Source organism: Sphaerodactylus townsendi, linkage group LG01, assembly GCF_021028975.2.
Source record: "Sphaerodactylus townsendi isolate TG3544 linkage group LG01, MPM_Stown_v2.3, whole genome shotgun sequence".
In the NCBI taxonomy this organism is placed as follows: Eukaryota; Metazoa; Chordata; class Lepidosauria; order Squamata; family Sphaerodactylidae; genus Sphaerodactylus; species Sphaerodactylus townsendi.
In genome coordinates this window covers 22,754,112-22,777,081 of record NC_059425.1, presented here as the reverse complement: position 1 = coordinate 22,777,081, position 22,970 = coordinate 22,754,112, and the positions used below count along the sequence as shown (strand labels likewise).

At 47.3% G+C, this 22,970-nt stretch overlaps 2 protein-coding genes across 4 annotated transcripts in view; both read right to left on the bottom strand.

Moving 5' to 3' along the window:
- Positions 1-19: 19 nt before the first annotated feature.
- On the bottom strand, positions 20-13,954 carry USF1 (upstream transcription factor 1). 3 transcript variants are annotated; one of them, XM_048513493.1, is made up of 11 exons: positions 13,726-13,954; positions 10,544-10,629; positions 7,866-7,915; positions 7,042-7,154; positions 5,865-5,966; positions 5,051-5,249; positions 4,538-4,625; positions 4,224-4,282; positions 1,907-2,001; positions 1,555-1,698; positions 20-1,047 (listed from the first exon to the last, which is right to left on the bottom strand). In XM_048513493.1, exons 2-11 carry the CDS (start codon positions 10,549-10,551, stop codon positions 961-963), a joined length of 945 nt encoding a protein of 314 aa, XP_048369450.1. In that variant the 5' UTR covers positions 10,552-10,629; positions 13,726-13,954; the 3' UTR covers positions 20-960. The 3 variants fall into 3 exon arrangements, with proteins under 3 accessions (XP_048369450.1, XP_048369442.1, XP_048369458.1); XM_048513485.1 differs by having other exon boundaries at positions 7,042-7,160; positions 13,726-13,953; XM_048513501.1 differs by having other exon boundaries at positions 1,555-1,683; positions 7,042-7,160; positions 13,726-13,950.
- Positions 13,955-16,308: 2,354 nt separating this feature from the next.
- Positions 16,309-22,970, bottom strand: part of ARHGAP30 (Rho GTPase activating protein 30) — a 37,841-nt gene continuing 31,179 nt past the window's right edge. The window contains exons 11-12 of the mRNA XM_048507936.1: positions 21,035-21,238; positions 16,309-18,730 (exon numbers count right to left, since the gene is read on the bottom strand). Coding sequence (XP_048363893.1) covers positions 16,490-18,730; positions 21,035-21,238 — 2,445 coding nt within the window. The 3' untranslated portion in view covers positions 16,309-16,489. The remainder of the gene's footprint in view (positions 18,731-21,034; positions 21,239-22,970) is intronic.

Here is a 22,970-nt window from a genome sequence, read left to right as displayed (position 1 = left end):
CACAAGTCCTTTTCCGTTATACTTTTTTAAACTTAGAATTTTATTACTTAAAAAAAGGGGGGGGGAGTGAGGAAGAGGAAAATTGACTACATTAGTATCCCAAAGTGCCTCCGAGAGGAAAACGGCTTCTGCTTCTGGCACACTCACCTCCTTTGCACTTGGCTTCCATGGTTCAAGGTTGAAGTGAATCACCTGGGTGGGTGGGTGGGTGGGGGTTTCAGATTAAGGTGCAGGAGGACATGAAAGAGGTGTCCCAAACACCAGCTTGGGCTCTTTGAGGATCAGCAGGGCTCCCCCTCTCTATCATGGCCTTACAGTGGTGAGGGCAGAGGTTAACAGGCAAGATCCCCAGTTGCAGCCATCTGTGCTCAAAAGGGTTAAAGCCCAGACTTGGCTGGAAGGGGCCCCCCAAAAGGTCAAGCACAAACTGAACGAGCAAGCTCAGCCCCACGGCTTGACAGGATCAGGTGCCTCTTGGCATGACCATTGCGGAGCTTTTGGAACTTATAAAGGGGCAAGTGGAGGAGATACATATGGGAGCGTGAAACTTGACTACGTGATTTTGCATGCAGGTGTAAATGAGCCAGGTAGTTGGGAGTGCCCAGATGTGTGCTGATACTCAGCCAAAACAAAGGGGGGGGGGAGAGACAGAGAGGCAAGGGAACAAACGGTCAGAAGAAAGGACACAACCTGGGAACCCAGTCGGCTACAAAACAAGCAGTACTTTGTCGAGAGAGGCAGCATCCGGCTCGAAGGGGGCCAGCCGAGGCAGCAAGGCAGAGTTCCAAGCCCAGTCCCTGGTCCCAGCCCGATCTCACTGCTTTCTGGTTCTGCTCAACAGAATAGGAGCCTGGCTTGGAAGCACTGGGGTGGGGTGAGGGGTAGGGACAAAGGATCCCCGTCTTCCGCTGTGGCAAAGAGTGCAGTGATCCGAGCAGGGCCCCGCCCGACCGCTGCTGATCAGTGGGCGTCCTTGATGATGATCTCCATGCCGTGCTGGCGCAGCTGGGCTCGCAAGATCAGGTTCTTGTTTTTCAGATCTTCGACCTGCCCGGGGAGAGAAAAATGGAGAAAGAGGCAGAGAGGGGGCTGGAGTCAGGCAAGGAAAGGAAGCTGGAAGGGTTGCAACCACCACCATCAGCCCCCAATTAAGCATGGCAGAAGTTGATCCTTCCACACTGGCATCCTAGGAAGACAGCATTTTGGACTTAGCATGTAAAATCGCCACCCTCACAAAGGGTAAAAAGCTCCTGTGCTTTTTAGGACGATAAACTTTAATTCGTGTCTTACAAGATGTGAAACAGTGATTCTTTCAATGTATCTGGAATGTTCAGTATCTCCTGGATCTTATGCCTAATAAAGGTTTTTGGATTGGATTGACAATAAACAGAGGAGGGGTCCTTATTCAGGTATGTACAGAAGTTGCAGAAGCCCACTACATTATCTCTGCTCCCTACGTCCTAGGTTCTGCATCAGAATTGCCTGATACGTGAAGGAAACACAGTTAATTCCCGCGCCCCCTCCCCTTCCTTGCAGATCCCTCCTGGCTTTTACCTGCTGCCGCAAAACGTCATTGTCCACCTGCAGCTGCTCAAGACCTTGAAGCTCATCCGACAGTCGGAGATTGCTCTGCCTCAGCTCCTGAATGTAGTCACAAGCTTTGGACAGGATCCCGCCTTTACTCTGCAAAGAGCAATCCTTTCGGATTTAATATTTCTCACTATTTAAAATGATAATGGAAAGGCGGCCCCTTGTCGTTCTTTAAGGTGATTTCCACCCCAGCAGCAACGTCACGCGCCAAATCCCATCATTTCCTTCATGAATTTACCGGAACAATTTGTGGGGCGCGTAGCAGCACAGGGAGACTGCCTCCATCCTGGAGTCGGCCCATCCTGAGCCCCCTTACCTGTCCAGATTTGGTGTTCTCCATCGAACAGTCTGGGATAATCTTGGATAACTGCACAATCCAGTTGTTTATTTTGTCCCTGCGCCGGCGCTCCACTGGAAAAGGGGGAGGAAATCCAACACCGCGAACTGAGAGTGAGGCTGCCAATCATCCCACTTACATAGTTCAGAGATAACAGCAAGTGAAAGTTTGCAGCTACGTGAAGGTTTGGAACACTTTACCACCAGCTATCCAGGCCCTGCAGGATCTTGGAGAGTTCTGCAGGGCCTGTAAGACCGAATTGTTCCACCAGGCATTTGGAGAGGCTGGCCGCTGATGTACGCCCTCCTCTTCCCCCCCTTTACACTCTGGACCCTTAACTTTTACAGGGCCCAACTCTCTGGGTTTGTTCTTTCCAGGGTGGGCCTATGAATTTTTATGCTGGATGCTGCTAAATTTGTTTAATCCGCTGTTTTAATTGGGGTTTTAATGTGAATTGTTGAATTGTTATTATTGTGTTGTTCACCGCCCAGAGCCCTTTGGGGGAGGGGCGGTATATAAAAATGATTATAAATAAATGAAATAAATACGTGACCAAACCTGGGAGACATTCCATCCCACCCCACCTGTAACCAAATTTTTCTCTGCTGTTACAGCAAAACCATACATAGGAACTGGCAAACAACCGTATGTGCTTCCCGGGGGACAATCACAGTCCAGGGGTTTGTAATCCTGGTTTGTGCAGGAAACAGCAGGTATAACATGGGCTGTGACAAAAATCTCAAGTTATGTTTTCTGAGTTCCTGTGCTCCCACAAAGGTTGCCAACCCCCAGGTGGAGCCTGGGGATCTCCAGACTATGAAAATCAGTGATAATTCTGGGAACTCATCTCTAGATAGCAGAGATCAGTCTCCCTGAAGAAAACGGCTGCCCTGAAGGGCAAAGTTTACAGCATTGTACACTGATGAGGTCCCGCTCCTCTGCAGGCTCCAGCCATTTCCCAATTTAGAATTGGCATTTCCCATCACATCCTCCCTCCCTCAACTAAAGCTATATTTAAATTTGTACCTGAACACAAAGAGCAATAAAGAAATCTGCAAAATGGAAAAAAGAGGCAGGTGCTTTTCACAAATCGGGAAGAGAGCCACCAGGTTTGCAGAGAAATTCCAAGACTTTTTTTGTAAAAAAATCAGGCAGTTTAACATTTACCCACCCCCCGCCCCAAAAAATGCTATAAAGAAAGGATGTGCACCTGAAATGCGCAAATGGTCAACGCACCTGAAAAAAAGATACTGCACCTTGAACAAGTGCAAAAAGAGCAACCAAACCGATCAGGCCGTTGCAGCAACTGCCCTATGAGGATCAGTTAGCGTAGGGGGAAAAAAGCGTGAAGGGAGATGTGACAGAGGTCTATACAATTATGGAAGGTGTGGGGAGGGAGGGCTTGTCTGTTTCTAGAACACAGGATGAAGCAGAAGGATGAGAGAGTCGGGCCAGAGAAAAAGAAGTATTTCTTCACACGGCATATGAACTGTGGAACTCACTGCTACAGGATGTAGCAAGGGCCACCAGCTCGGAAGGCTTTAAAAGGGCAGTGGACCCGTTTATGGAGATCGAGGATATTAATGGCTACTCCCCGAGCCATGATGGACATCCACTCTCTCTACTACCAAAAGTAGCATGTCTCTTTATATCAGTTGCTGTGGAACAGAGGCAGGAGGATGCTGTTGCGCTCAACCTGCTTGAGGGCTTCCTAGAGGCAGCGGTTGGCCACTGTGCGAACAGAATGTGGGACTTGGATGAGTCCTTGGCCTGATCTAGCAGGCCTCTTCTTATGTTCTTCTCCTCCAAAATAACGCAAAACAAAATGGTGCCCAAGATCCTGGTTGGCCTTATGGGATTTTCTAGCAACCCAATATGGAAGGAATTTAAAAAACGCAGCCAAGATGACAAGGTGAGGCCAGTGGGAGGAGCCCCCCCCCCTTCTCTGTAAGCCCACCTAATTGTTTGGTCCATCATGCACTCAATAGTATATGGAAGCAGACTGGTTAAGAATGCAAACAGAGCAGGTCGATAGAGACACTTCATTAAACACACAGACCCACCTCACTCCTCAGCTCAAGGGGGGTTAACAAGAACTAATCAACTGTTCAATCACACCAGAAACGACTCCATGTTCCAAGAGACAGGCAGGAACGAAAAAGGACATGCTCAAAATATTCAACTATCAAGACATTTTTTGCAAGTGGATCCTTTGTATGCTGGGATCGCAAGTCAACCTTTTATTGCTGGTACCCAACTAAATGACTTGCGCCTAGCACGCAACACTCCTCCTTACCTTCATTGTGCTGTGCTCGGCGTTTATCATCCCGAGTCGTTCGTGGAGCTTCGGACTTCCTACCGGGGGGTGGGGGCGGGGGGGAGAACAACGACAAAGTTTAATACTTGCACAGGCCAGAGACCCACCCTCACACCAAGGGAAAACTGCCCTAGTTTCCAATGACTCCTCATTCTGACGCCAGTCTCCAAGTTGCAGTCAAACACAATGTTGAGCTGCCACCTCTGCTCCCATGAGGGAGAACCCTGGAGAAGTGGATGTTTAAAGCAGGTGGTGGAGGGGAGCTGGGAGACAACAAGCAGAGGAGCACTCACGGGGAATAGGGGTGAGTCCTGGGGGCGATCGACCTCTGCGTTCCACTCTGCAGGACCTCCTGTGGTGACATCATGACAAAAAATTGCCCTGGACAATTCAGAATGAGAGAAACAGGTTCAGGAGCAGAGCTGGACAGCCCTCAAGGAGCTTCACGAATTACGAAGCATCGCAGCTGCCCTAGTTCTGGCGCCTGGTGATCCAGGGATGAGTACTGGTTTCCCCCCAGAGTTACTTACTCAGCTGCAGCTCCTAACTCCAAAAGTACAGCATTTTATGCAATGGAGGGAGTAGTTCATTTATTTAACTCTTAAAGCAGTTATCCGATCTGGGTGGGGTGGTTCTGCCAGAAGACTGCGAGCACTGCAGAGAAAGCGCCCCCCCTCCCCCACACATCACTAATTCCACCTTAAAGGGCACAAGATACACCTGCCAGAAAAGAACTGGAGTGGGCTGATTGCTGGACCAGAGGAAGCTCCTTTGGCCAAATTCACATACAAGCCAACCTGACTGACCGGTGCCAGTTGGTGTGGCCTGCCCCAGCAAGGCGTCCGAATTCTGGGTCGTCACCACAGCGGTGGCTGTGGTCCCTTGGCCAGCCGAAGTGCTGGTGTCAGCCACCGCAGTGGCAGGGTAGTATGTATAGTGCGTCTCGGTGGCTGTGCCTTCTGTCTCAACGGCATCTTCGCTGGTGAACGCACCTTGGATGACAGCCTGGGAAGAAACAGATGGAAGAGAGTGAGGGGACTGCTCCAGTTCCACTCCCATGGGCAAGGCAGAAAAGATATCCTCTAGATCAGGGGTCCCCAACTTGGTTCCTGTGGACCTTTTTCTGACGGCCGCCAAGTATTTTAGGAACGGGATGGGGGCAGGCAGGGCTTTTGCTCAGCAACGTTTCGAATGAATCTGATTGGCTGTACAGATTTTTTTAAATGTTGCTTTGCAACAGTTGCTCGGTGTTAAGCTGTGGCAATTATTTTGCGGCTGGCTCAGCCTCCCGTGGCAGCCATTTTGGTCCTGCATCCACCATGTTGTGTCGGAATTCAAAAAGTGAACAATAGCTCAAAAAGGTTGGGGGATCTTGCTCTAGGTGGTCTTTGGGACGGCTTCACAACTATCCCTGGCCCCACCAACCAGCTGCCGTCAAAACGGAAACTGACACGATCCGGAAGAGAAAAAAGCCTTCACTTTCATCAGCTGACACACAACTCTCCCGGTTCACCTGCAGTTGTCAATCTAACGTGGCAACAATGACTGGGAAGATGCCCTCCATTCTCCTGCCCACAACCTTCTCCTCCTACCTAAACCAACCTCCCAAGCAGTACTTACCTGTGTCATGGATTGCGTGGCAGGATAGCCGCTGATGGCGCCAGAGCCCTCTGTCTGCCCGTCCAGCTGCCCTTCAGCCACCTGTATCACCCTATACATCAGCTAAAGAAAAAATCACAAGGAATTCTTCAGAGCTTCTCTGGAAACAACCCCAAGGACCTGGGGGCCCCTGTGAATATTTCCATCTCAATATGCCTGCCTGATGTTCTTGGTGTTAGGACGTCTTGATACAGTTGTGAAATATTAATGGAAAATGTATGCAAGTCATAGCTCTGCTGCCTGGCAGGGAAAACAGACCCCTGTTAAAAGGAAGGCAAAATTATCTTGACTGTGTGAGGACCTTTATACTAGGCAACAATGTATGTCCAGTGAAGTGTTGCCTCCCGTTTTCAACAGGGTGTGTACTAGTTCCTTCTATGGAATTGAAAGAAAACAAGGTGTGGTTTGGATTTCAGTACAGAGTGAAATAGAGATATGGTCCCATGATGAAGAGGGCAAGGTACCGCCACACTGTATGCGAGAACCTGGCCAAGTGTCTGGACAGGAGACAGGCTGGAAAACCATTTTTAAGTCTGTGATAAGAAGAAGGCAGGAAATAATGACGACGATGGTGATGATTTACAACCACATCAGCATAGTCATAAAGACTTGAGTCATACACAGCTACAGTTCCCTTGTGGTACTTTCAGTCTATAGGTGAATTACTGTCCATTCAAACACACTGTCCATTCTAACGCACCGTAAAATACACATTTTATTTCCATCACAGAGGCAGATGGAGGGATACCACTGGGTGCCTAATACAGCATTGGGGCAATGGCCGCTTCCAATCTATACCAGAATTCAGGCCATGCGCCATTCTAGTCTTTGTATTGTCGAAGGCTTTCACGGCCGGAATCACTGGGGTGCTGTGTGGTTTCTGGGCTGTATGGCCGTGTTCTAGCAGCATTCTCTCCTGACGTTTTGCCTGCATCTGTGGCTGGCATCTTCAGAGGAATTCCTCTGAAGATGCCAGCCACACATGCAGGCGAAACGTCAGGAGAGAATGCTGCTAGAACACGGCCATACAGCCCAGAAACCACACAGCACCCAAATTCTAGTCTTTTCTGCATTTTCATGCATACCAACAAGATGAAGGAAACAATGCCACTTGCCAAGGGAAGTGAACATGTCTCACCTGAGCACCCCCGTTCTCTGTTCGGAAGACATATTTGATGTTTGGGTCAGGAAAGGTCGTGGCTGACTGGATGCTGGCAATGGCCACGCTGGTGGGATCTTCACCTGTCGCCACTGCACCTTAAGGAAAGAAGAAAAAGGGATGCCGCGAGGGAGGGGAGAGAGCGGGAAGGACCCTGTCGCTTATCAACCGCCTCCACACGGCCAGCCAAGAGCCGCTGTGGTGAGACGACAACAGCATGGGAGACTCAACAAGCAGCACAGGGAAGAACCAGGAAGGGCCGCTGCTTTCCATCCTTCCTGCAACGGCTCAACATTAGTTCCAAAGAGAACCTCTGCTAATTTTGCAACCATTTGACCTGCTATCTTCATGGAGTCTCACTTCTGCCCACTTAAGCAGAGAGACAGAAAGGAAGGATACATATATAATCAATATGAAATGAATTTTATGGGGTTTTTTTGTAGCACGGAAGGAAGGATGCTACTAGGAAAAGAAGCTGGGGTGTTAAATGCCATCAAGTCACTTCCCACTTATTGTTTACACCTGATTGTTAATATCCCTGCCCTGGCCTTGTAAAATGAGGACCATGGCTCCCTTGATGGAGTCAATCCATCTCATCTTCAGTCTTCCTCTTTTCCTGCAGCCTTCCATTTTTCCTAGTGTTATTGTCTTTGCCAGTAAATTCTGTCTTCTCATAATGTACCAAAAGTATGATGAGTCATTTTAGCAGCTAGGGACTGTTCTAAGGAAAAAGCTGGTACTGTCCACCAAAATCAGGGTAAAGAAATGGACTCGTGGGGGTGGGAAGGGGAAGAATGGCTCACCTTCCTGGATTTGCACTGTACCTTCTTCCGTCTCTGTAGCCTTTTGCTGTCTGAAAAGGAATAGAAGAACAAGCAGTTGGAACCATTTCATTTTTAAAAAGTTATCTGAATAGCTATTTGGTATTCTCTCTAGAATGGCCACTTAAAAAAAGCACAGGAGTCCTGTCTTTGTAGTAGGAGAGAAAAAATGTTTTAAGTAATTTTTATTGCTTTTATCTTTAACACAACATTAAACAAATGGCGTAGTGACTGAGTAATTAACCTTATGTAAACATTATCCTATTTTAATCAACAAAGAGTAACATAATTGACATTGTATACTGGTAGATAGTTGATTTCACAATCATAACAACATACGGAAACAGTTAAACCGATCCACTAACCCTCACCCTAACATTAACAGTAGCATCATCTAGCCCTATAGTTAACTACTGTTTAATCTAGCTATCTCAATTTTCTCCTATACTTCCTAATTTCATTACTTAGCTCTCTCTTAATTACACTGCTAACTATTCTTGTATATTAACTACTTACTCTACTATATCCTAATTGCCTACTTATTCTAATTCCCTTTTATTTCCTCAATAATCCCTTCTAGTTTTTATCTATTTCTACCTATATGTGTGCACACACACACACTTAACCACTTTCAATTAAATTCAAAGACCTTTATTAGGCATAAAACCATCATGTGCCGAAAATTTCCAATTTACAGTAGGAGGATCACTATTGCACATCTTGTAAAACACGCATTAAAAATATGGCTACAGCTTCCGAGATTTCAGCATTGGAATTATTCAAAAGCTTAGACATTTTTATTTTATCTGAAAGAATCATGAATCCTGTCGGTAGTAGAGCCCTCACATCAGTTCTAATATTGTTATATTTCAGACAATAGAGCAGGATATGAAAAACGGAATCAGCTGTATAGGGACAAAACCGACAGCGATGCTCACTATGTGGAATATTAAGAAAGCAACCTTGAAATTGGGCTGAGGGAAAAGAGTTACACCTTGCTCTAGTCATGACCCATTTAAGCTTATAATTAACAAGTTGTTCCAGGTATATAGTAGGGCAAGATTTCTGAGGGATTAACAACTTATCATAGTTACTACAGGACTTCCCCTGGAGTCTTGTCCTTGTAGTAGGGCAGAACATTTTCTGTCCTTGCACCTGCTGAAATTATTCACATCAAAATAAAAAAAAACACTCTTTTTAAAAGAGAAAGAAAAGGATAGCAGCACTATTGTGGTATGAACACTCTTGATCACAGGAAGAGACAGAGCCCTCAGATTCTGTTGTGTTTACGGCAGCACTCTGCCCTGGCATAAGCAAGAAGGGATTTCTTCGTTAAAACACTTTACAGGCTTCATCACAGTCATCTGTAAAATGGCCTGGTAAGGCAGCCTAGTATTATCCTCATATTCCAGGCAGGGAAATGAAGTCGAGAGGGACGGGTATCCTCAAGGTCAACTAGTGAGTTTGTAGTGGATACAAGTTTGGACTCAGCAGCCCTAGGAACTGCAGCTCATTCTCTTAGCCACTTCTTTAAATATTTATATCCGACTTTCAGAAATGTGCTTGCAGAGCAGCAGCTTCCACAAAACACCAACAAAGTCACAATAAAGGACAACAAACAAAACCAGGGAAAACCAGAATTCAATATAGAAGTCACTGATAAAAGCAGTCGGGACTATTAGAAGAAAATTAGCCCTCGGGTGCCCAGGGGAGGGAAACTGATGCTTAAAACCAAACTGAGACAGTGCCTAGATTCAGGTGGGGAGCCGTGTTGCTCTGAAGCAGCACAAAAAAGTGTGGGTCCAGTGGAACCTTTGAGACCAGCAACGTTTTATTGTTGGTATCAGCTTCACGCACACAAAAGTTCATACCAAGAATAAGACTTTGTCGGTACTAAAGGCGCCGCTAGACTCAAAACTTTCTTCTGTGACAGTTCCTGATCAGCATGGCAGAGGATGGTGTTAACTGAAAAGGGCATGGAGACAAAGGATGCTCCCACCAACCTAGTTTTAGCCAACAATACAATTTGTAGAGAAGCCGTCAAAGGGAATGAAAGTGCAAGCAAATCAATGAAGGATAACCCCATACCGTTGAGGAGCAGCAGTGGCGTAGTGACTAAGAGCTGTAGCTAAGAGCAGGTGCACACTGATCTGGAGGAACCGGGTTTGATTCCCAGCTCTGCCGCTTGAGTTGTGGAGGCTTATCTGAGGAATTCAGATAAGCCTGTGAACTCCCCCACACGCCAGGTGGGTGACCTTGGGTTAGTCATAGCTTTTCGGAGCTCTCTCAGCCCCACACACCTCACAGGGTGTTTGTTGTGAGGAGGGAAGGGAAAGGAGATTGTAAGCCCCTTTGAGTCTCCTACAGGAGAAAAAGGGGGGGATATAAATCCAAACTACTACTACTCCTCCTCTTCTTCTTCAAAATTAAACAAGAACTCCCAGTTCTGCTGTGCCTGTTGTCACTTTACAATTTAACAACATGCTAACCTCGGAAGTGTTGGGTTCAGATTCCTACTAGACCAGGAAACTCACTGGGCCAGTTACTCTTTTATCTAAACTAAGATGATATCCAGGTAGGGGACCATGCCCAATGTCTGGCCCTCCTCGGAGAAAGAGCAGGATAAAAACATGACAGACATCCTAGTCGCTTGCTCTCACCCCTTCATTTCTCTCCGCTGTTATGCATCAGAAGATTAGACCCCGGATGTTGCTCGTGGGCTATTCAGAGTCTGGTGATCCGAACCCTGGGAAGGAAAAAAACCAGAATTATGAAGATGATGTGGGATAGACCAGATCCATTGAATTGCCTCAGCCACAAAAGCAATGCCTTCTCTGAAACAAAATGGGTGTTTGTGTAAAGGAGGTCTCCGTGTGCAATGCTTCAGTCACAATGTGTGTTCACAAGTAATTCACGCCATTGCAGAACTTGCACTTGGAATTCCACCAGACTGGGTCAGATGATGTTCCTTGCTGGGGAAACAGAGCTCTAAAGATCCAGAACTCTCACACTTTATTGAACTTTCTTCTACTCGCTGTCAATTTCATCCCCTCCCTCTAATGCAGTGATTCCCAAAGTGGGCGCCACCGCCCCCTGGTGGGTGCTGCAGCGATCCAGGGGGGCAGTGATGGCCACAGGTAGAAACATTAATACATATATCCTTCTGTTTAATTGCTATTCAAATTTTAAAAAAATAATTTCCAGGGGGCGCTAAGTAATATTTTTTCTGGAAAGGGGGCGGTAGGCCAAATAAGTTTGGGAACCACTGCTCTACTGCCTTCTCTCCCATTCCAAAAAATATAACCTTAAACATGCACAGGAATAAACTGGTTTTACTTCAGCAATTAAATCCTGTGTGTGTCAGAATGCTCTCTCTCTCTATATATATATATATATAAAATACATTAATAGCAGCAATCACGATGTCCTACAACTGCAGGGTATGTGTACGCATATCCAAGGCGGGATCTAATTTCCATCAGCAGCTCTTTTGTAAAGATTTATGTGCACCAGTGCTACTGTGCAAGCAATTCCCAACCACTGGGGAAAGGAGATATAATTTGTCTACGTCTTTCCTGCCTTCCTCAAAGAAGCTCAGGGCAGCATTAATTGTTCTCCCTTCCCCAGAGAGGTCCACTGAGAAAGTAACAAAGCAATGGATGTGGAGCAGAAAAAAGATGGCGCAAAAAGTATGTTCTCGGAAGGAACTCTCCTTACATTTAACTCTCTCTGTCCTTCCCTTCATTCTCTGAAATCTAGCCCAATAATTTTGGGGCAGTAATCCTTTTTCCCCCCTCTCCCTAGCTAGTAGCCTTCTCTTAAGTGCTATGTGGATTGGGTGTAAAAGCAACACCATCTCCAGTGCATAAGAAACACATACATGCTCTGCAGGGACAGGTGTTATATTTCCATACCCCACCTTTCAATAGAAAGTCCTCAAGAGGGCACAGTGGGGATGAAAAGTGCTCTCAACTTGCAGCTAAGGTATGGCAGCCTTGTCAGGTTTTCAAGGCAAGAGGCTAACAGAGGTGGTTTGCCATGGCCTGCTTCTGCATAGCAACCCTGAGATTCCTGGGCGGTCTCCCATCCAAATGCTAACCAGGGCTGACCCTCCACTTCCAAGATCTGATGAGATTGGGCTAGCCTGAGCTATCCATCTTAGGACTAAGAACGCTTACAGCTGTAATATATTCAGAGCAACTAGTACTAAGTTAAAATTTTGGAGATTCAGGATCCAAATGTAAGAAGCTACCTCATGCCAAGTCAGAGCATCTAGCCCAGTACTCTCCACTCTCACTGGAAGCAACTCTCCAGGCTCTTGCACCGTATTCAGTGCAATGCCAGAGAATGATCTTCAGACCCTCAGCATATAAAGCAGGCAGCAGAATGGTTGCCACTCAGCCAACCTGTGCATTTGTCAACAGTTTCACTGCAATACCCTCCAACAGTTTCTCCTCAGACCAATGGTCTGCTTAGTTCAATACAGCTTTCGTGCAGTCTGGGAGACCAGTGACCTGGGCCCAGCCTGCTGATCTGCTTTTCCTCTCTACTTTTCTCGTTGAGAAGCAACAACCTCATGGTGCTTTTAATGCATGCAGGGATAGGGCCGTGGAGATAGGGTCACAGGGATACAACCGTAAAGAGTAACTGCTCTCCAAAGTCACATGCAGAGAGAAGACTTTGCCAGCACCTGCTCTCTGAAATCCTTTGAGACACCAGAAATTAAACGTCTGGGACCTTCGGAGAGCCAGTGGAGTATAGTGGCTAAGAGCAGTGGACTCCAATCCCCCACTCCTCTACATGAGCTGTGGACTCTAATCTGGCGGACTAGGTTTGTTTCCCCACTACTGCATGTCGTAAAGCCTGCTGGGTGACCTTAGGCTAGTCTCAGTCCTCTCAGAACTCTCTCAGCCCCACCTGCCTCAAAAGGTGCCTGTTGTGGGGAGGGGAAGGGATTTGCAAGCCGCTTTGAGACTCCTTCTGGCAGAGAAAGGTGAGGTATAAATCCAAACTTTTCCTATTTTCCCATGTGCAAAAGACAAGCTATGAACTCAACCTCAGGGAGCAAACCCAGTCTATTCTAGCTGACAGCAAGTTTGCAGGGTCTATTCCAGCCCTGCTACCTAACACTCTTTTAATGGATTCAAGGAGCAGGAAAAGATATTCCACCTACACATTAGGAAGAACTTTCTGACCGTCAGGGCTATTCGACAGTGGAATTCACTACCTCGGAGAGCGGTGGAGTCTCTTTCTTTGCAGGTTTTTAAACTGAAACGGGATGATCATATCTGGGGAGTGCTTTGATTGTGTGTTCTTGTACTGCAGGGGATTGGGCTTGATGGCCTTTGTGGTCTCTTCCAATTCTATGATTTTATGAAGATGTCTGGGGCTGCAACCAGGCTCCCGTAAGCCTTACAAGCAGGAGCTCGACAAGACTTTCTGCAGCCCCGAGATGTCTCTAACGGGAGAACAAAGCCGGGAGTTCCTACATGCGAATCTCCCTCCCTGCCGCTGAGCCACGGCCCTATCCCTGAATGCATTAAAACCGCCACGAGGTTATGGCGTCTCAACGAGGACAAGCAAAGGGGGAAAGCAGATCAGCAGGCTGGGCTCGGGTCTCCCGCCTCCCGGACTGCACGAAGAGGGGCGAGACGCCCCCACGGCCGCACCCCACGAAGCCCCAGGGCGGCTACGCCGGCCAGCTTCCTTCACACGTTGCTCCCCTAAAGCAAAAGCTGCTCCTTGCGGAGACGGCCCGTCCTCTTCACAGCGGGTAGGAAGCGCCAGGCCGAGGCCACCGGGTGGGCCCCACAGTCGCATCACTCACTCAGCCTCGCCTCACCTCTTCCGGGGGAAGCCAGCCTCGCCCGCAGCCCTTCAGACCCTCCGGCGGCCGAAAGAGCCCCACGGCGCCGGGTCGCTCCTCTTGCCCGCTTGGGCGCTTCGGGCCCGGTCTTCGACCCAAACTGGGGTGAGAGGGTGGGATCCGCTGCGGCGTATCGTCACTTCCTGCCCAGTTGTGTTTACTTCCGGTCAGGTATTGGGGCGCCGAGGCCCGGCCTTCAAGAGCCCGACTGCGCTCAGGGGGCGGGGTTTGTCCTGGAGTTTCTGGCGTCGCGTCACTTCCGTTGCAGAAGTTGTATATTTCCGGTTGGTTGTATTGTTGAAGGCTATCAGGGCTGGATTCAACTGGTTGTGTTGGGTTTTCCGGGCTGTGTGGCCGTGGTCTGGTGGATCTTGTTCCTAATGTTTCACCTGCATCTGTGGCTGGCATCTTCAGAGGTGTATCGCAGAGGGAAGTCTGTTACATACTGTGCCCAGTGTGAAACAGTTTATTGAGATACCATGGCAAGCCTTTTATCCCACTAATGGAACAAATGTTCTTAAGTCTTGAGCACGCTGCTGGTCTTATGTTTTGTTTTGCTACAATGGACTAACACGGCTCACCCCCTGAAGCTTTGTGGAATGTGAGTTTCGATGCTACTGGAATCCAAATAATCTTTCCCTTCTCTCCTACCATAAAGTGTGGTCTTCTGAATCCAGTTCCCAGTGACACAACCCCTGATTTATATTGAGGAAGGGACAAGATTACTGTCCAGCAGCACCGTAATGACCAACAAGGGGTCTCTGGGGGTCATGTTTTAAGGGTATGAAGACACGACCCCCCCCCCCTAAACGTTTTTTTAAAAAAACTGACAAAAATACAGGATAAGACAGTCAGCACAAGCTCAGAAAATAAAGCTGACGAGGAAGTCCAGGAGGCATGGGCAACATCTTAACGTTAGTTATAAGTTGTTTTATTTTGAAAATGTTTTTGCTTTACAGTAAACTCAGAATTGAATACATATCTTTAAGCCAACACAGAACTTAAAGCTGAGCCTCATCAATCAAACCAACTGGGTTAAAAGTCTACTTTGCTATGTAAAAGAAAGAACTGTGGGACAATATGCATTACATCAATAGTGAATAAATGACCACCAAAGTCATGGTTTGGATTTCATCTCTAGATTGTCATGTGTGAAAGGGCAGTAGGGTTTTTGACACACACCTTCTGCAGGAGACCTGTGATTCCTCCCTTCAAGCTATTCCTGAGCGGGCCTCTGTCCCCTAGTTGCACCATTGCAGAGGCATTTGAGGATGTCATAGGACAGGAGAATCAGCTAAAATTGCCCCCTTCCTTAATGTACGCAGAAACCTATTACAAGAGCTTTGATACTGGAGCCTGGACCTAGCAAGTCAACACACGCATTTGGGTCTGGGGGGCACTCTCTTGTGTTTCTGCAGGATCACGATGTGAATATAGTACTTTTGCTACAGGAGCCTTGCAACGTGTTCAGTTCTCAAATGGTCAATATTTTGGTGAATAAAATAGGATCATGGAAGAGGCCACAAGGGACATCAGGTCCATCCCCTGCCATGCAGGTACACACTATCAGCACTCCTGACAGATGGCCATCCAGCCTCTGCTCAAAGACCTCCCAAGAAGGAAACTCCACCACCCTCCAAGGCCTCAATGTCAGGATGTTCTTAAACAGCACTGGGGAATTTTGTCCATCAACTGTTGGACACTCAGTTTTCCAGATTAGAGTCCACCACTCCTATCCACTACACCATGCTGGCTCTCCAGGAGCTACTGGACTTGATTTTAGCCATAGCAAAGGAGAATCCCCCTGTTCAGGCCCAACATGTCCCTGAGTTAAGCAAAGGTGGATTGCTACCTGCATTCCTTGCTAGTAATGCATGGGTATCTGACTGGCCACTGTTGGAATCAGAAAAGAATACAAGGTGGACCTCTAGTGTGATCCTGCAAAACTCCTATTCTTACGTTCATATTAATTTGCAACTAGTAGAGTTCCAAGGAGGGGAGCAGAGGAATGATATAGCTCAGTCTCATCAGGTCTTAGAAATCTAAGCAGGGCTGGATGATCACCAAGCAAGGCTCCACAGAACCACCTATGCTTCTCACTTACCTTGAAAGCCCCTTGACAGGATGGCCATAGTGGATATTGATTCTCCAAGGTCTTGCCTAGCTGACTCTGAACCTGAAATCCTTGTTCAACTGGATTGTTCAACCCAAATCTCCTGCATGCAAAGCAGCTATTCTACCATTAGGCAGCTTCCCATACCTGACAACGATTCTCCAAGGTCTTTCCAAGTTGACTTTGAACCTGGAATCCTTGTTAAATTAATCAAAGAATCATAGAGTTTGGAAGAGACCCCAAGGGCCATCAAGTCCAGCCCCCTGCAATGCAGGAACACACAATCAAAGCACTGCTGACAGATGGCCATCCAGCCTCTCTTTAAAAAACCTCCAAATGGGCTGAACCCAGGACATTCTGCATGCAAAGCAGATTCTCTACCTTTGAGCTATGGTCCATTCGTTACCCATACAGGCCCTTATAAATCTAGGCATTTTCAAGTGGAGTTCTGCAAAGGAAAAAAAAACCTATTTCACTAACTCAAAAGGCTTTTTCGTGAAATATTGCAGTCTGGAGGAATGCAAGCTGAATTCTGTTGCAGTATGAGCAAATAACGTTTTTAGGCCATAGTCTGATACTGAATTAGGGATGGCTAAAGCCCCAGTGGCTTCCAAGGCCGCTCTGTTGCTATTGCCCTGCACCTGTTATCTCTTCTGACAGAGATAAGCGCCTTCCTATCTTTGCCAAGCTCAGCCTGCTCCTGGGCAGAAGGTCATGAGTAAGAAAAGAGGCTTCCTGGTTAGGCGAAAGCTGACCTTCCACGGTGTTGTCAGACGATGCTTGAGCAAGAAGGGGTTTCCCCAAAAGGAGAGGCTCTGGGGATGCAGCCGTGCCTGCGCAGCTCCGAGGTCTCAGATGGCGCTGACCTAAGGGTTTCAGGGCAGGTTTCGGGAAAGGGGGAGGCTTTTCCGATCTGGGGAGGCCCAGCAGGCCCTCGGCATCTCCATAGCAATAGGTCTGCATCCTCCTCATTGGGACTTGAGCCCCATGCCTCTCTTTGGCAAGGGCAACCGCCTCATCAAAGGACATGCTCCCTCCATTGCGCCAGCTGGTCCACCTCTGCTTCTGAGGGACAGCCTCGCTGCGTTCGCCGTGCATGTGCAGGGGATGCTTCTGGGGTGGCTCCCCCTTCCTGTCATCTCTCTTAGAATGTCCACCGCGTTCATCTAAATTCCCTGGAAGGGAGCGTTTCATGTTCTGGAGGTCATCTCCGCTGAGCTCATACTTGGACCAATGGGTGCATTTATCCAAACCTACAGGCGAGGAGCACTGCAAATTTGGGAGGATGTCCCCTCGGCTCTCATTATCCCTGCCGTATTTCTCCAGATACACCGGCATTGAATTCCGCTGCTTCTGAAGGGTCCCCGAACCACTGAGATGGTTACCTGGAGAGGTGGGCATCTCAGAAGATGAAGGGACAGGTTCTACAGATTCATTGCTATTGGAGGGGCAAGGTGGTTTGTGTGTAATGTCCTCGTTGGACTCATTTGTCTTCTCGTTTCCATCAGTCTGATCTGAGATTGGTGGGTCAGGCCACCAGTTGGCGGCTTCCTTGGAAGGAGAGACTGGCAATAAGGAAGGAGGGATCTTGGCAAACTGTGGCTTTGGAGGCACCACCGGGAAAGATTTCACCTGCTGGACTCTGAAAGTGCTGGAGGTCTTTCTCATGGAGACACTTCCATCCGGTTGGATACTGTGCTTCGGGGCAACTGAAGCTTCTTCTGGTGGGGCATAAAAAGTGTTCTGCAGAAGACTTTCTGGACAGCTCATGTGGGAAGAGGTCATGAGCGACAACAAAGAAGACTCAGGGCAATCGTCAAATAAGGGGGAATAGGGAGTGGATGGGCGGGGCAAAGCAGTTTGTTCAAGACTCACGTCGAGCAAAGGGGAAGGCAGAGAGTGTGTCTCAGAACTTGGCATTTCAGATGCACTGCCTGATGAAGGAGAAACCTGGAGATGAGTCCCAGTCAAACTTTGATCTTCCAGTGATGAAGGAGCTTGGGAAATCTCCGGTTGGGCAACCTCTCTGCTCAGTAGCTGCTGTGCCTCTTGAAGCAGGAATTCACAGTCCACGTGTTCATCAGCTGTTCCAACAACCTCTGACAGAGTTGGTCCATCAGCCTCTAAGCTGGGCATGTAAGGAGGCCTCTGAACCTGCTCAGCTTCTGATGCAACCTGAGCTTGCAGTTGCTGCTCAACCTTGAGGCTTAGTTGAGTTCCCTGAGTGATGCTGTCCTGAGTTTTTTCCCGGTTTTCTTCTGAAACTCTGATAGGGTGTTCTGCTTGAAGCAAACATCCTGTTTCAAGAAGGAGGTCGTCTTCATCTCCAGCATTTGCATCTACCGCTTGCAGAGTCAAAGGAGAACCGGGCTTTACCTTAATGGTTTTGGTTCCGTTCTTCTCAGATGTTTCCAATTCATGGGAATCCCTTTTGAAGCTCAGGGAGACCCCATCCTCTTCCTCTGCCAGGCTAGTTTGTTCTGAACCAAGGTGTGAATTGGTTAATTGTGGGTCTTTTTCAGGAGGACTGCTTGGCAGAAGTTCCACCTCTGCTTCAAATACTGACGGGTTTCCAGGTGAAGTCTCCTCAGCCAGACTGAGGGGTTGATTTTCTGTCAAGTTCCCTGTGAGAAGGGCATCCGGAGCTTTATTAAGTTGCTGAAAATGCTTTAATTCAGTAGCTAAAGGGCTGAGGTCATCATAAGCACTCAGATAGACTTCTTCAGAGTCCCCCTCCTTGGAGTGCTCTTCCTCGTCCAAACAGCCTGTGGCCAAATAGTACTGGTCATCCTCTTCATCTGAATGTTCATTCATACACTCCTCAATGGACAGATAGTTCAGCGACGGGGCAGCAGAAAATGTCTCCAACTGGAAATGATGGAATGAGAAGACAGATAAGGAGGGGGAAAGGGTTTAAAATAGATGCCACCCTAAGTCCTACGCAAGCTTAATTCTTTCTTACACTTACTGTTAGCTGTTGCTGGCTGATTATGGATGGGGGAAGTTTACCTCCTCTCGGCCCTGAGGCAGCATCAGGAACATGCCTGAAGTGCTCTTGCTTTCCGCAGGGAAAGCCGAGAGCAAGAGCAATTACGCATGGCAACCGATGTACAAGGAAGTTTGCTGCATGCCACTTCTGCTCCCCATGTGCAGCAACTTCCTTGTACATCTTGTAGGTGGCAGTTTGCCGCGCCAGGGTTCAGCTGCCAGCGCGTCACAGGGGCCTCCAGCGTAATCAGCCACTATGTATTTCTTACCACTTCTCTTACAACTTTCTCCGCTTACCTAACGCTCTGGGATAAATGCACTGAAATGCCTGGAAATTGGAGAAAATGATCCAAACAGTTGTTTAACTCAGTTCCAGAGATGCAGAATTCAGTTCTGTAGAACTTCAATGAACAAAGCGAGTCACTGATTAAAGGTACTGACTTTAATCCAGTAAAACGTTAAGTTGTGCATTAAAAGGACAGTCTTATGATATGAGATTGTGTCAGCTCTGATGTGTTCATGATTTAACAGGAAACAAAAAAGTATTACAGGAGTTATATGGACAATTTTTGTCTTTTCATCTGAACAGAGCTGTCTCATATGGAGTGAAACCATTGCTCACATTATACTTAACTGTCCGAGATATGTGGGTATTAGGGATTTCTCTCCTGGGCGGGTCTTAGACAAATCTGAAAGAGACTCTGACAACTCTGTTGTGGAGCTTTTGTTAAATAACACAGAGGCCATGCTCTTGGAAAAAGTAGCAAAATTTCTTTTACAAGTGACAGAATTTTCTAAGTAACGTCCAATGCTAGATACAGTTTATCTGTCTGTGTTTTGAATGTACTTTTGATTTGTACTTCAGAAATGTCTGTAATGCTCTGGAGCCTATTTTAATATGCCTAATAAAGGTTGTTGTATTGAGTGAAACCATTATTCCATTTAGCTCAGCATGTGTCTGAGTTGACTGGCAGGAAGTCTCTAGCCCCTTCCGCACATGCAAAATAATGCGTTTTCAAACCACTTTCACAACTGTTTGCAAGTGGTTTTTGCCATTTCGCACAGCTTCAAAGAGCACTGAAAGCAGTTTGAAAGTGCATTATTCTGCATGTGCGGAATGAGCCCAGGTTCTTAGGTAAAGAAGAATAGTTCCTGATACCTATGATCAGTGGTGGGATTCAGCAGGTTCGCACCACTTCAGAAGAACCGGTTGTTAAAATGGTGCTTGTAAACAACCAGTTGTTAAATTATTTGAATCCCACCACCGGAACTGGTTGTTAAATTATTTGAATCCCACCACTGCCTATGACCTGAGATCCTGTCTGACTGGAGTTGCCAGGAATTTAGCCTGGGACTCTCTGTGTGCTCTTCTATTGAGATCCCGACTTTCAAAATGTCACAGTGATAACAAACTACAGCCCCTTCCGCACACGCAAAATAATGCGTTTTCAAACCACTTTCACAACTGTTTGCAAGTGGATTTTGCCATTCCGCACAGCTTCAAAGAGCATTGAAAGCAGTTTGAAAGTGCATTATTCTGCATGTGCGGAATGAGCCTGCCTTACACTAACTCAGACCACTGATCTACTGTATTCAATATTACCTCTGCTGTGGGGCAATGAAGCTCTGGGGTCTCAGGCAGCAAAAAGTCTTTTTACGGAGATCCTTTAATTGGAGATGCCAGGAATTGAACTGACAATCTTGTGCATGCCAAGTATGTCCTGAGCCCACGGAGCTACACCTCCTTCCACAGCCTTTCTTGCTGACATTGGAAATAACCTACTTAGCCAAGAGTCTGTATTCTTCCTTCCCTTCTTGGTATGAAAATACCAGCATTCAAGACAATTTGGCTTCAAGAAGCTTCTGAAATCTGGGCAACCTCGACATATTTCTGTCTCTCCCTTCCTGTTCTGGAACCTGCAAACAATGAGCAGGTAGCTGAAGCGCAGTCACAGGTAGGGCAGAGACTTGAGATGGCACAAAGGACTGTGGGCCATGCGACATCGTTGAACAATGAAATGGAAGAGGGGTCATCCAAGAGCTGTAAGCAAACAGGGCATGGCTTCCTTAGATAACTATCTATCGGGGATAAATGTCCAGACAGCCATTGCAGATTCTAGCCAGGCAGATCAGCTGTCTTTTGAACTATGCCACCCCACCCCCCCGCCCCCCAGCATAACTAACCTGCCAGCTTTCTTCCATCATTTCATTCATGAACCCACTCCCCATGTCATCATCCACTGTTGGGAAGTCATCCTCTTTGCCTGCATAATCAGGGGCTGTGTGCAAACTCTTCCAGGGTGGGTCGCTCTCGAGACTGTTGCCCAGCCAAGCATCCTGGCTGTCGAGAAAGGAAAACGAATTCTGAACTTCCAGGGATAACTGGTTCTCCTCCAACTCCGGCGAGCTTTCCACTATCACGTCTGGTTCTGCAATGCACAAAAGTAAAAGAATAAGTGGGCTAATTGTGGCAGAGACGAGTGTCTTAATTAGCCTCTGCTGTGGTTGGGAAATCCAGAATGCCTCGATGAACCCCCTGAGAGAACTTGGCCTCAGAGAAAACACCCTAGCCTGGGAACTCAACAATAAAATGACTGTTGTGGATTTTCAGGGCTGTGTGGCTGTGGTCTGGTCATTTTTGCTCCTAACATTTCACCCGCCTCTATGGCTGGTATCTTCAGAGACGTTCTGCAGTGAGATGTGTTTCTCTCCAGCTGAGTCCAGCTGTTAAAGCCTTTGACAATGCAAACAAAGTCTTTGGGTCGCAGGCTGAAAGGAACTGGTCCCTCTTTATGGAGACAAATAGCCAGGACAATGATAACCATTTGCCCACCTGCCAGGAAGCAGCAACATTGATTCCTTTTTGTATATCCTAGTGTCAGGCCTGCACCATTCTCGGCCTGGCAGCTAGCATGTGGTCTGCTTCAAGGCCACAGTTGGCTGTTTCCATTATCATTGCCCCAGGCTAAGGAGGCCTCCCCTGCTTGTGATGAACCAAGTCAATAGAGCTTCCTGCTCATTCTTATCTGCCTTCTTCCAGGGAATGAACTGTCTGTCCTAAACAATGCCACTATTCTCACCGTCCTTTCAAATGCTGATATTATGGGAATGTGAGGGTGGGGGGATCATGGGTTGGACCTTTCTGTAACTTACAGGTATATACCGGGGTCAGAGAGCCAAACTTTAGTTTCGGCTATCTGAACCTTGGGAAGACACGGTTCCAATAAAGCTCTTGAAATCTTCTTGAGTCTCGTTTTATGACCGGAGTAGCAGACCCTTACACCTAGGTCCCTTCTGCACATGTAGAATAATGCACTTTCAATCCGCTTTCAATGCACTTTGCAGCTGGGTTTTACTGTGCGGAATAGCAAGATCCACTTGCAAACAATTGTGAAAAGTGGATTGAAAGTGCGTTATTCTGCATGTGCGGAAGGGGCCCTACATGTGAATCGTAAACATTGAGGATGTGCTCCGATTACAAATGGATAAAGGAATGGTTGGAAGCATGGGGAGAAATCCCCCAGAAAGGTCAGAAAAAAGCCCTCACACCTGGGGGAGAAAAAGTTAAAAAGGTTTACTATATTCTGAAAGTGCACAAGCAAAGAACCAGGCAACAAAGAAAAATGGGGTAAAGCTGCCTTGGCCAACTTCTGATTCAAACTTCCGTCTTTGCTTGTGTCGTTCCTCAAAAAGGAATATCAAAGTAAAAACGGTGACCCCTGCAAATTAGTAAGCTTCATGGTTTTGTTTCTTGTTAAGAAGTTTCTGTAACAGATCTGCCAATGCTTGGATATTAGTTTCCTGTGCCCCAAGAAACAGAGATGTATAGATCCAATGCCTGATCAGACTAGACTAGAGAGATAGCAGGAAGGAGAGAGGATACAGTACAGCAGCCAGTGTGCACACAGAGGTCGCTGGTAACAGTGCCCCAAACCGCTGGCAGTTCAGGAAGGGCAGAAAAGTTTGAAAAGTGTCAGGTAATTGCTTTGTACGATAGGTGGGAAGGGGGGCATAAGCTTTCCACATACACAGATCCCCCACAGCCACTCGGATATACGTGTGTGCAAGAGGAAGAAGAGGAGGAGGAGGAGAAGGAGGAAAAGGAGGAGTTTGGATTTAT

What these genes read in the sequence shown, in the direction of transcription:
- USF1 (XM_048513485.1), bottom strand. An exon ending in TACAGTGCAAATCCAGGAAG is followed by an intron (nt 7,161 to 7,865) that starts GTGAGCCATTCT and finishes TCTTTCCTTAAG; the next exon opens with GTGCAGTGGCGACAGGTGAA. An exon ending in CCACGCAATCCATGACACAG is followed by an intron (nt 5,250 to 5,864) that starts GTAAGTACTGCT and finishes GTTTCTTCCCAG; the next exon opens with GCTGTCATCCAAGGTGCGTT.